Source organism: Dreissena polymorpha, chromosome 14 (assembly GCF_020536995.1).
Source record: "Dreissena polymorpha isolate Duluth1 chromosome 14, UMN_Dpol_1.0, whole genome shotgun sequence".
NCBI lineage: Eukaryota > Metazoa > Mollusca > Bivalvia > Myida > Dreissenidae > Dreissena > Dreissena polymorpha.
The window spans coordinates 6,109,049-6,120,319 of NC_068368.1; the positions used below are offsets into that span (position 1 = coordinate 6,109,049).

Sequence of the window (11,271 nt, forward strand, 5' to 3'; positions counted from 1 at the left end):
TTCCCGATTCATCCCGGGGATATGAAACATTTTAATACTTACACCGGCATCATAGTGAAACTGGGCCTTAAGAGCTTAGTTTTATTCAAATTTAGCAGAAACGAAGATAGATCTACTTGCGCGAGCAAACAAATGCACACATGACGTCGCATACCAGTGTTGACAACAGCATCAATTCTATGATGGGATGTTCTCTCGTTAATGTTGACAGGATAAAATTGAATAAGTAACTTGCCAACATTATATTGTTGCGTGTGTTTGCTCAGGAAATGTAGGTCTCGTATGATTTGCACTAAGGAAAGTGTCATTCATATTTTGCAAAAGAAAACAGAAACACAAACACATCTTGTAATTGTAGCTGTTTATGCATATCTATTTATATGTTAAATATAATATATAATAATGTATATTATAGTGTGTTGCCTAAGGAAATGCAACGCGAAATTTGTAAGACATATCTGAATAAAACAATTTCATATTTGTACACTTGACTTATTTGTTGAAGTTTGACTTTTGAGATCAAACATGACACTTATCTGGATAGACATACCGATGGACACAAGGTATAAAGTGATTCCAATGCAGCCCATAGATACTGGTATTGGTCATTGTCGATTTAGGTACTACTTAAAAGTACATGGGTACCCTTAAGTATACTACAATGTACCCAGGATACGAAAAATACGCATAAAGGCATCATGCCTTAATCCGGGATACTTTTAGTATATTTCCCGTACCCAGGGTAGATTGTAGTATACTTAAGAGTACCCATGATACATCTTAAGTAGTACAATGTACCTGAGCCGAAATGACCAAATGAGCAGTTGTGGGGGTAGAATTACTCTTTCAAACAGAATACGTGTTCAGCATGATAAGCCTTTTTTGTGGCAAACTGATGTTAGTCATAAACACATAATTATAAACGATATTTGAACAAAATACTAATATCTTAAGAATTAGCGTGTTTTGAGTAAAAATAATGATTGCGTAGCGATTACATTTAGTATCTATTTTCACTTCGTGACGCCATCTCTTACATGGTCATGTGGATGATTGTACACGCGACAGGTGCTCTCCACGTCCGATACCCAGTTGTTTATCCTCAAGAACAGCTCTTCCTGTTTTATGGGCATGCGCACAATACTTGCTTTGTCATCATCGTCGTCATCATAAATGTTGTCATCAAACCCATCGCGTTGCATGTTTTCTTTCAACTCTTCCTCCATCAAAAGAACATCCCGGTTTCGCATGTTCGCCGACGCTGTTCGGAACGTTTTTGTCTGTGTTTGCTGTTCACAAAAAGCAAGTGCCCTTAGGTTGGCCATTTCTTGGTCCAATCTAGCTCGACCTTTGATCTTTTCCCGTTTCGATGGATTTCGAGGCAGCGGTCTACTTTTATAGTTTCTTGGAAGAGATTGACCACCGCGTCTATACAAGGAGTTTGTATTGACCATTTTTGGCAGGCCGAAGCCATTTTGTTCCAAATATTCACATAGTTCTTCTGGTCCGAATCTTGCACGATTTCTGTGTTGACCAGGCTCATCATAGTCGTAATCAGCAGCACCATTTCTGTTTTCCGTTGCCTCAGTAACTTGTTCCGGAATTAAATCCACTGATGTGTTTAAATTGTCGTTCAAGAAAGTATCCTCTTTTAAAGTGAATGCGGGTGCGGAGCGTATTGACACCGGCCGCGCGGTTTTCGATGTTTCCCGGAGTGAATAAGTGAGCGGGCGTGATTGAGTTATCATTGTATGGCCCCGCAGTAAAGGAAATGGCGTAGAATGGATGCCCACGTCATTGGATGATTTCTCCAGTTGCAGCCGGTCGTACATCTCTTGGCACTGTCGCATCTGAAACCACACGGGAAAGATACACGTATCATCGGCAGAGATCAACTAGTATAGAATATACTACGCGAAGTAACAATCTAATTTTCTTTTACACATATCCGTTACTTTATGTTTATTCATAATTTTTGACAACCGTCAGCATCACTCTGTTTTGGATTTACCGTATATCATATCTATCTGGCACTATGTTTCTAGGTTTTTAATATTTGCTAATTTTTCGTTAATCAGAACCGAGAAAAAATACACTGTATACCGCGGTATTTCCAATGGTCGCAAAGTTAGCGAATTCAAATACCAGACATTGAACCGGCGGGAATTTTAGCAAATCGCCCGTATCTAAAATTTATTTTTAACCCATTTATGCCTAGCGTCTAGAAAAAAGGCCTTGGCAAACAGCGCAGACCCTGATGCGGCGTCTCATCAGGGTCTGCGCTGTTTGCTCAAAGGAATTTCTGTAAGAAATATTCTAAATATAGAAATAAATATACTAGACATCCATAATTTTGGAAATAAAATGATCCCATTTAGAAGGATGGGAGGGTCCACTAGGCATTACTGGGTAAAAATTGCAATGTTTTAAAATAATTGCTGGTAACGACGTTCTTACTTTTAATTACCGCTAGATCTACGGATTATAACTGATAATATTGTAGGTGTTGTCAAATCTATTGTATGATTAAGAATAATCAATCATCTTCTATGTGAACGCGTTTACTGCATTACAATAACACCCGTAAAATATATTGATGTTAACATTGTATGCTCTTTCTTTGTCCCCAAATCGCTAGAAAATGAGTTGTACAATAATAAAATTCCACATTTTTGTAATGATCACTATATGATAAAAAAATCATTATGATTGACAAAGCTCATCTGCAGAAATAAATCAAATATGAAAGGTAAATAATACCTATTGAATTTCTCGACCGTTCTTTTTTTGCCATGCAAACAAATCCGGTCAAGTGGGCTCACAATGAAAAGCGTTCAAGAACACAAAGACTTGAGTGTGGCAGAGGAAACAGTGGTTGTTGACGAAAGGATTAAAATTGAACATTTAATTGAAAGGCTGAGTGCGGATTTGATTTTTGATTTATATAAACTTATCAAATGTCTGTATTAAAATCGAACAATACGCACATAATGTTTGGACAAATTTATTCCATCCACTTATCGGAACTACGCTTACATTTATTGTAGATTGTGCATTGTGGCCAAATCTGTTAATTTAATTTTGGAAACTATTTAAACTATAACCGTTCTGTTTGTATACATTTTTTTGGTTAAATTGGATGCCCCATACCATGCTCCAACGTATATATTACTGGCTCTTAATCGCATCATTACCATTTGGATATTTAATGTACTTGTTGAGTGCTGTACTCCAGTGAACTATGTTTGAAATTATGTAAACACATCATTAAGAATATACATAAAGCACACCTTTAAAGCAAATATCTTTATAAAGGCCCCGATTGTAATAATATTGCTTGTAATTGTTAAATAATAATACAAAAAATGAACTTCTTTTAATTTGATTGAAATTCAATTCTGTTCAAATAATTGTGGATCTAAAGTGGTAATTGAAACCTCATGGCTAAGAGACTGGTAATTAGCAGCCTTTTCAACGTCAAGACGCCTTTTTTATTTACTAATATTTGGACAGTTTCAGCATGTTTAACGTTTAGTGTGAGAAGTGTAGGTGGAAATAAATTGCGCCATTTCTGACTTGGCTGTTTTATATGCTCAATCGTATAAAGCAATCGTTAAAGTGAACTACATGTATTCTTAGTCATTAACATAATTTACCTCATTGCGTGTTTTAAGGCACTCATTAAATGCTTTATATTGATAAATGTAAACATTGGATATAAAAAGCTCCAGTAAAGAACAAGAATAAAATTAAAGAAAGAAAAAAGTAACCCTCAACTGGGCTCGAACCACTGACCCCTGGAGTAAAAGTCAATCGCTTAGTCTATCCGTTCTCATACAACTAGTGATGTATTTTATACTTTATTCATGTGTAAGCAATCCCCACAGTATCACACAATATAACGAAAATTACTGAACTCTCCAAATTATGTAATCGTTTCGCGTTGCAACGCTTTATAATTTTCAGGATTTTAAAAGATGCAAATAATGGATATTTTAGAGCATGGTTAATGTTCAGTATTACTGTTTTCTCACAGATATCATAACTACAACGACAATTTGCGAATCTGAAACACTGTTTTAATTTTGTCAATTTACCAAAACATTAAAAGGCCCCTTTAACGCCATCTCGAGTTTCAACTATAAAATCTGGAAATCGACCGTGAAATTACCGGAACCTTAAGCGCTTGACACAGACCAGAGTTTTGCGTGACAAAATGACCTACATAAGGCAGAAAAATAGAATTCAAATACATTCGGTCGCTTCTTCTCGTTTGATAACAATAATAGACTCACATGCTTCCAAAACTCGAAACTATGCAATAAATAAATGATGTTGTTCCGATACATTATTACGGAAATACAAACTAAAATACAAAGATAGACTATAAATAAACCAAAGGCCAAAAAAAATGTTATGTTTTTGCACTACACACGTATGGTTCGTGTAATAAGTAAACAGAAATTATGCCAGTTTATGTAATAAAACCATGCGTTTGAAAAAAAGAGCATTTTTTCCCTTTAAAGTACAATAGTACTATTATACTTAGTGTATGCCATAATCGCACTACATTGCCTGATTTTAACAATAATGGGAAACATGTTGAAAAAACATACAAAACCTTATCACCCTGTACAATTATCCAGGAAATTTCAATACATCTGAGTGGAGGTTGCATTGGCTCATTTATGATTGCATCAAAAAAGAGGGGGCGCCCGTGATTTACGGCCGTGAACTATATTCACATAAAGGTGAATACATGTACATATACCAACTGGTTTATTGTCGAATAGATTCAAATAAAAAAAGTGTAAAGAAAGCCTTTATCATCCAACCCCACCCCCCTCCCATACAAACAAATACATCAACAAAAATCCCAGAACAATATCTGTTTTGATCCTGTGACCAACCTCATCCGAATATAGGCTACTGTCCGGCAATTGTATCTGTATATGCGGTCGATGTACGTGAACCGGAAGGAAGTCCCTCGTTGTTGAATTATTGAAGCGCACATATGCTATAGTTGCCATCGTTTTTGTTTATCAGAATGATAATGAATGATGCAAAATATATTGCACTTTAAATGTCTATTAAATCTGAAATCGAAAGATGATCCAGATATCTTTACTCGCACATCAACTGGTATAGTGTGGTTTAGATAAGTGTTAAGACTCGACACAAACAAACGTGTACATTTTAATGTTCTCTGTTTCTACTTAAAAGCCTTCCAAACTAAAAATACAAACCATAGACTTAAGTAAAACTATTCAGTTGTAAATTCATTTGGTCTGGTGACATTTCAAGTCTGTAGCAAATTGTCATAAACCCACTAGGTATTCGTATGTACAAACAAATTTGAGTGCGGTTCTTAAACTGTCACAACATCATCTTAATAATACTCTGACTTAAGTGGTTTACTAATCATTATAGGTCAAAAGTCAGCTTTATGACGAACAATATTGGATACAACTGTTAAATATAGTGATTATTTTATTGCCACGAAAGGTGATTAGATTACACCTGGAGAAGCTATTAATGTCAGCTTTAATAAATAGATCGATAAAAACGAAAGAATGTTACAAAACATGAATTTGAAATTACCGGTAAAAAGAAAGTGTTATATTTCAACATAAGATTTTATAATAAAATTGTCGATCAGGAAATCAAAATATAATAAAAAAAAGAGTTTCATTTCTCACACGAACTTCATCTATTTGTAACAACTTGATGTCACGCTCTAAATGCAGCGAAGTTATCATTTTTTGATGAAAGAAAGGCCATATAATAAAACAGTAAGTCTTATTTTTACTACATACCGGTAACTCGATTTGTTTAAATAACAGATTGTCAAACGTTTGTGAAAATGATCGAATTCGGACTAAAAATTGCCTTTCGAGATGCTTCAGTTATAAATGAGCAGCAAAAATGGATAAAATTGTTGAATAAAGATTAAATCAAACAATCACCACTTTCTAACTAATATTAAATATACAAATAAGATATTTGCTCTAATTGAAGCTACCTAACATACATTGCGCGTATTCTCTGTGAGTCCAATATATTTACCGTTAGCAGCAAATCATAACAACCATTTCATCATGTACACTGATATATATCCATATGCGCGTTTATCGTTATTTATATTTTTTTCTATTACACACATGTTTTTAATTATCATCGAACGCTTTCGTATTTCACGTCACGTTGATCACAATTTGTAAATGCTCCTCTCAACTTCGTCTAATACCTCGTCTAACCATTTTAGTTTTACAACATCTTAATTGGCCATATATAAAACTCTTTCACTTGATTTCTGTATGCACGCAATTAAATTTTAATACCCCGCACAAATAAACTCGAGTGCAAAGTAATGCTTTCGGTAGTTTCTTTAATAAAGCGCTATCGATACCCAATAACCGGTTGTTCGACTATTCACAGCCTGTCTTGTATTAAATGATAAAAGCTGAAGTAGTTTGACAATCGGCGGGTAATAAGTGTTGACTAAAGAATTTATAATAATCTATGAGATAACATTCCATCAAAGGATGTAGCTAACTAGGGCCTCTTGGGTCGTCAATATCTTACAAGTACAGGTTTGAGTGATGTCTGAAAAACTTGGACCCGAAAATGATAATCCCCTGATATATAAGCCTCGTTCTTTATAAACGAGGCTTGGTGCATGTGCGTAAACTGTCATGCCAGATTAGCCTGTGCATTCCGCACAGGCTTATCAAGGACGACATTTTCCGATTATATGGATGTTTTCGTTTATAAGAAGTCTTCTCTATTCGAAATACCAGTGTAGGTGGAGAGTGTCGTCCCTGCACACTGCCCTAGCTAATCTGGGATGACACTTTACGCACATGCATATAGTCCAGTTTTCCAAAAACGAGGCTCATATCTTCTACCAACCTCCAACCAGATTTGACTGGTTGCGAGCATAGCTCGTTGTCGAATCCCTGCCGTCATAACCAACCACGTGATGATAGCCGAACCACGTGGAACATTAATTTTCCCGTAGTTATGTTTTACTTTTTTAATTAAGGTAATTTATTTTTGTATTATGAACCTAAACGTATACATTATTTTCAAAATGTAAAAGAAAATGATAGTGCTTTTCTTAAACAAAGATCGAGATCTGAGCTTTACCTACTAGTTAGTGTAGCTCGATTGGTCATTGTCGGCTCTGATACTACTTAAATGTATACGGGTACTCTTAAGCGTAAATTAATGTACCCCGGGTACGGACAAATGTACCCGGTAATTCTTACGCTAAATTAGTCGTTGTCGGCATTTTTGTTTCAAATTAATAATGTTCATATTTATTTTAATATTCTCTAAAGGGGTCTCAACATAATACAAAATTCTACTCAAAAAAGCATATTGATGCAGGTTTTGTTGAAAGATTTTTTTCTCGCGCGTTTTACGGCATCGGAATTTTGGCGGGAATAAAACTCGGGTACAGTGTAAATTGAGCAGGTAGGTGTTAGTTAATTTTTGTACCCAGGGTACATTTAATTATACTGAAGAGTTATCTGGGTACTTTAAAGTAGTACCCGAGCCAACAATGACCAATCGAGTGTAAGTGAAAGTTTGTGCTGAATCGCAGTTATAAATTCCGCCTCAAATTTTCCTCATGGCAAAAATCAACAATTTCCAACTGATTAGATGTTCAAAAGCAATGTTCAAATCTATGGCTCATCACACGGCGTTTGTCTACCACAACTGAACTGCCAACTCCGCGCAGAGATTTGACTGGAACCAGCATAGCTGGATCAAATCCCTGGCTTCATAACCAATCACGTGATGATAGCCAATCCACGTGGTACAATAGTTTTACCGTTTTTACTTTTTACTTTTTTTTTATTTAGGTAACTTATTTTTCCTTATGAGCCTAAACCTATACACTATTTTCAAAATAAAAAATAAATGATACTACTTTTTATAATATAATACTTAAACAACAGCAACAAAAATCCTACCAAATCTGGTGACGTAAATAAAGTAAAAGGTCTTGTTGAAAATTTTATAAATATTAAATTGAAAACAAATGAAAATTTGCAAATTGCAGCTGATCTTACATCTAGCTATTACATAAAAACAACTTTAGACAAGTCATTAATATTAACCCATTTATGCCTAGCGTCCTGAAAAAAGGACATTGCAAACAGCGTAGACCCAGATCTGGGTCTGCGCTGTTTGCTTAACGAAATTCTGTAAGAAATATTCTAAAAATAGAAATAAATATACTAGACATCCCTAATTTTGGAAATTAATTGATCCAATTTAGAAGGGTGGGAGAGTCCACTAGGCATAAATGGGTTAAAATATCGCGTGCTAAGCTTGTATTGATAATAGTTTGGGGCAACGATGCATTTATTTTAGTATGCTGCGAAAATATTGAACGAAGTGCGACATGGACTTGACGTTACATCGAGATTACATGCTGTTAGGCAATTCAACAAAGCCATTGAGCACGCTATGACAATAATGTTTGACGGACATGTATGTAAAACAGTCGTAAAGTATTGATGACCGTCAGCGCGGCTTGTCGGAGTTTGACTTAATATCTATGTATAACGCCCGCTTATAATTTGACGCATAAGTCAAAATAATACATCATAATTATACAAGCAATCAACACACATTGAACCAAAGAGAACGCACCCATGAATATAAACACGTATGCGTTCTATATAAATTTTAAATACGACATCAGAGGTGAAATCTCATTGAGAGACATTTTGAACCTTCCTAAAACATGAACGTTAATTTCATAATCAATACATTACAAAGTGAAGATCCCATCAGCCAACGGATGTGAAAAACTGAAGAGCAATATGCACCCGGTATCTTTCGAACCTTCGTGCGTTTGTTTCTTTTGTGAAAGCTTCGTGCACTGCCGATAGCAATCGAGATGGTGTCATATTTCGCCTGATAAAACGTAATCGAAATAGGCATGTTATTGAAATAAAAGTTTTATAAAAACGGTCATATTTGAATTGAAGTTCTTATATATGGTAATTGGTTTACGGTAAAGACTTTTTGAAAAGAATGTGGAAAATAATGAAAGCATTGTAGTTTATATAATTTGTTAACCACATTACAAGCATAAGAAAATGGATCTTATCACTTCTTTTTGACAGACTTGCAATTATGCTTTGATTATACAATTAACGTTGACTTTTATGTAAAGATTACTTAGCAACATTGAATTTAGTTGTTCTGATGTCTGCCATATGTTCAATATATATCGTTACACTATTATTGATTTTACAATCATGTTTTTTACGGATCGCTTAAAGGGGCCTTTTTACGTTTTGGTAAATTGACAAAATTAAAATAAAAGTTGTTTTAGATTCGCAAATTTTCGTTTTAGTCATGATATTTGTGAGGAAACAGTAATACTGAACATTTACCATGCTTTAAAACATCCATTATACGCATCTTTTTACGATGTATAAACCTTAAAATTATAAAGCGTTGCAACGCAAAACGATTGAATAATTTGGAGAGTTCTGTTGTTGTAATATTTTGTGTATAACTCATCATCATCATCATCATCATCATCATCATCATCATCATCATCATCATCATCATCATCATCATCATCATCATCATCATCATCATCATCATCATCACCACCATCATGGTTGTCCACCCCCACCACCATCATCATCATCATCATCATCATCATCATCATCATCATCATCATCATCATCATCATCATCATCATCATCATCATCATCATCACAATCATCATCACCACAATCACAATCATCATCATCATAATCATCATCATAATCATCATAATCATCATCATCATCATCATCATCATCATCATCATCATCATCATCATCATCATCATCATCATCATCATCATCATCATCATCATCACAATAACAATCATCATCATAATCATCATTGTCATCATCATCAATGTCATTGTCGTCGTCGTTGTCGTTGCAGAAGCAAAAATTAAAAAATAGGAGAAGACTTAGAGATAAAAAGGGAGTGGAAGCTGTTTTTGTTGTCAGTAAAGGAGCATTACATAAAAACCTTTTTTCGTAGTTGGTACGAATGCAATCAAACTTGAGTTCTAATGTTTATTTCATCACACACTACCCTACCTGTTCTTTGTATGTTGATATGGTCGGAATCTCGACCGTTTCTCTCTTTTTCCGAAGTTTGGACCAGAAGACTTCCGCTCGAAACAGATCCGAAAGGTTCATGCTAACTTTCTTGCGTTCCGACACCTCTTCCATCATTTCTGGCATGGTTCCTGACGTTCTTGTTAATTCTATTTTTTTACCATTGTTAGCTTGAGCCTGCTTTGTATGCTCCCGTTTATCCACAGCCTTTGCCTTTCTGATTATTTGCCACTTTCCTCTTCATTGTAATACAGATCACGACAGTGCCCAAACGCGATTTTAAATGTCACTAAGTCAGTAAACGGTATCCGATTTAAGAACATACTTTAAAAAAAATTGATATAGCATGTATTTTAATTCATTACCTCATAAATATATTAAAGGATAAGCTTTAAAGCCTTGTCGCGAATTATGATCCATCACGTTACATAATCCCATGTGTAGCATTATATGGAAGGGTGCGTTCACTGTAAATATTTAACTGATAAATAAAAATATACCATTCCTCTTAGATGTCGCCCAGTAGGTATCACATTTCAACGCATAGATACATTGTCATTTATCATATGTTCTATCTTGCTATCAAATCGCTACATGCGATCTGTTACACCTTTAAGACATTATATATTTTTTTATTATATTTCACTCCACGATGCACGACCTCGTGATAAAGCACGCCATAAAAAGGATGTCGTACTATGACGTAGAAATCAAACGAAGAACAACCCGCAGATATGTTACATACAGAAATCCGCAAATATATTTAGATTAAAAAAACGGACCATTAAATCGGCCAATAAAAACGTGACCATATCACAGACGCTTATGTATTTTGATTATAACTGTTAAATCAGAGTATTTGGGCATACATTTACTAAACGGCAGCACTATTTTTGATCGAGAGTCCTTGTGTTTCTTTTCATTGCCTTTCACATTTAAGTATCTATCACCTACCTGTTATTGCGCTCGTTTGTTATTTTCAGCAATAAATATTGAATTGTTTAGTAAAAAGACTGATTTCAATCGGTTTAATTATTTTCCCATTTATTCGGCCATTAAAATAAATGACAAATACAAGAAAAGTATACGGCTGAAGGTGTCATGTGTGAAAATGAATTTG

At 34.8% G+C, this 11,271-nt stretch overlaps 2 protein-coding genes across 2 annotated transcripts in view; both read right to left on the reverse strand.

Annotated features, from left to right (window-relative positions):
- Window positions 1-6,460, reverse strand: part of LOC127856993 (uncharacterized) — a 54,679-nt gene extending 48,219 nt beyond the window's left edge. The window contains exon 1 of the mRNA XM_052393238.1: window positions 6,067-6,460. The gene's annotated coding sequence lies outside the window, so the exon portion shown is untranslated. The remainder of the gene's footprint in view (window positions 1-6,066) is intronic.
- Window positions 347-10,763, reverse strand: LOC127856994 (uncharacterized). The gene is made up of 2 exons (XM_052393241.1): window positions 10,131-10,763; window positions 347-1,850 (listed from the first exon to the last, which is right to left on the reverse strand). The coding sequence occupies exons 1-2, from the start codon at window positions 10,275-10,277 to the stop codon at window positions 1,014-1,016; spliced, it is 984 nt and encodes a 327-aa protein (XP_052249201.1). The 5' UTR covers window positions 10,278-10,763; the 3' UTR covers window positions 347-1,013.
- Between the last annotated feature and the right edge of the window lie 508 nt (window positions 10,764-11,271).

What these genes read in the sequence shown, in the direction of transcription:
- LOC127856994 (XM_052393241.1), bottom strand. Translation starts at nt 10,277, where the DNA reads ATGCCAGAAATGATGGAAGAGGTGTCGGAACGCAAGAAAGTTAGCATG. An exon ending in TATCAACATACAAAGAACAG is followed by an intron (nt 1,851 to 10,130) that starts GTAGGGTAGTGT and finishes GTGTGGTTTCAG; the next exon opens with ATGCGACAGTGCCAAGAGAT.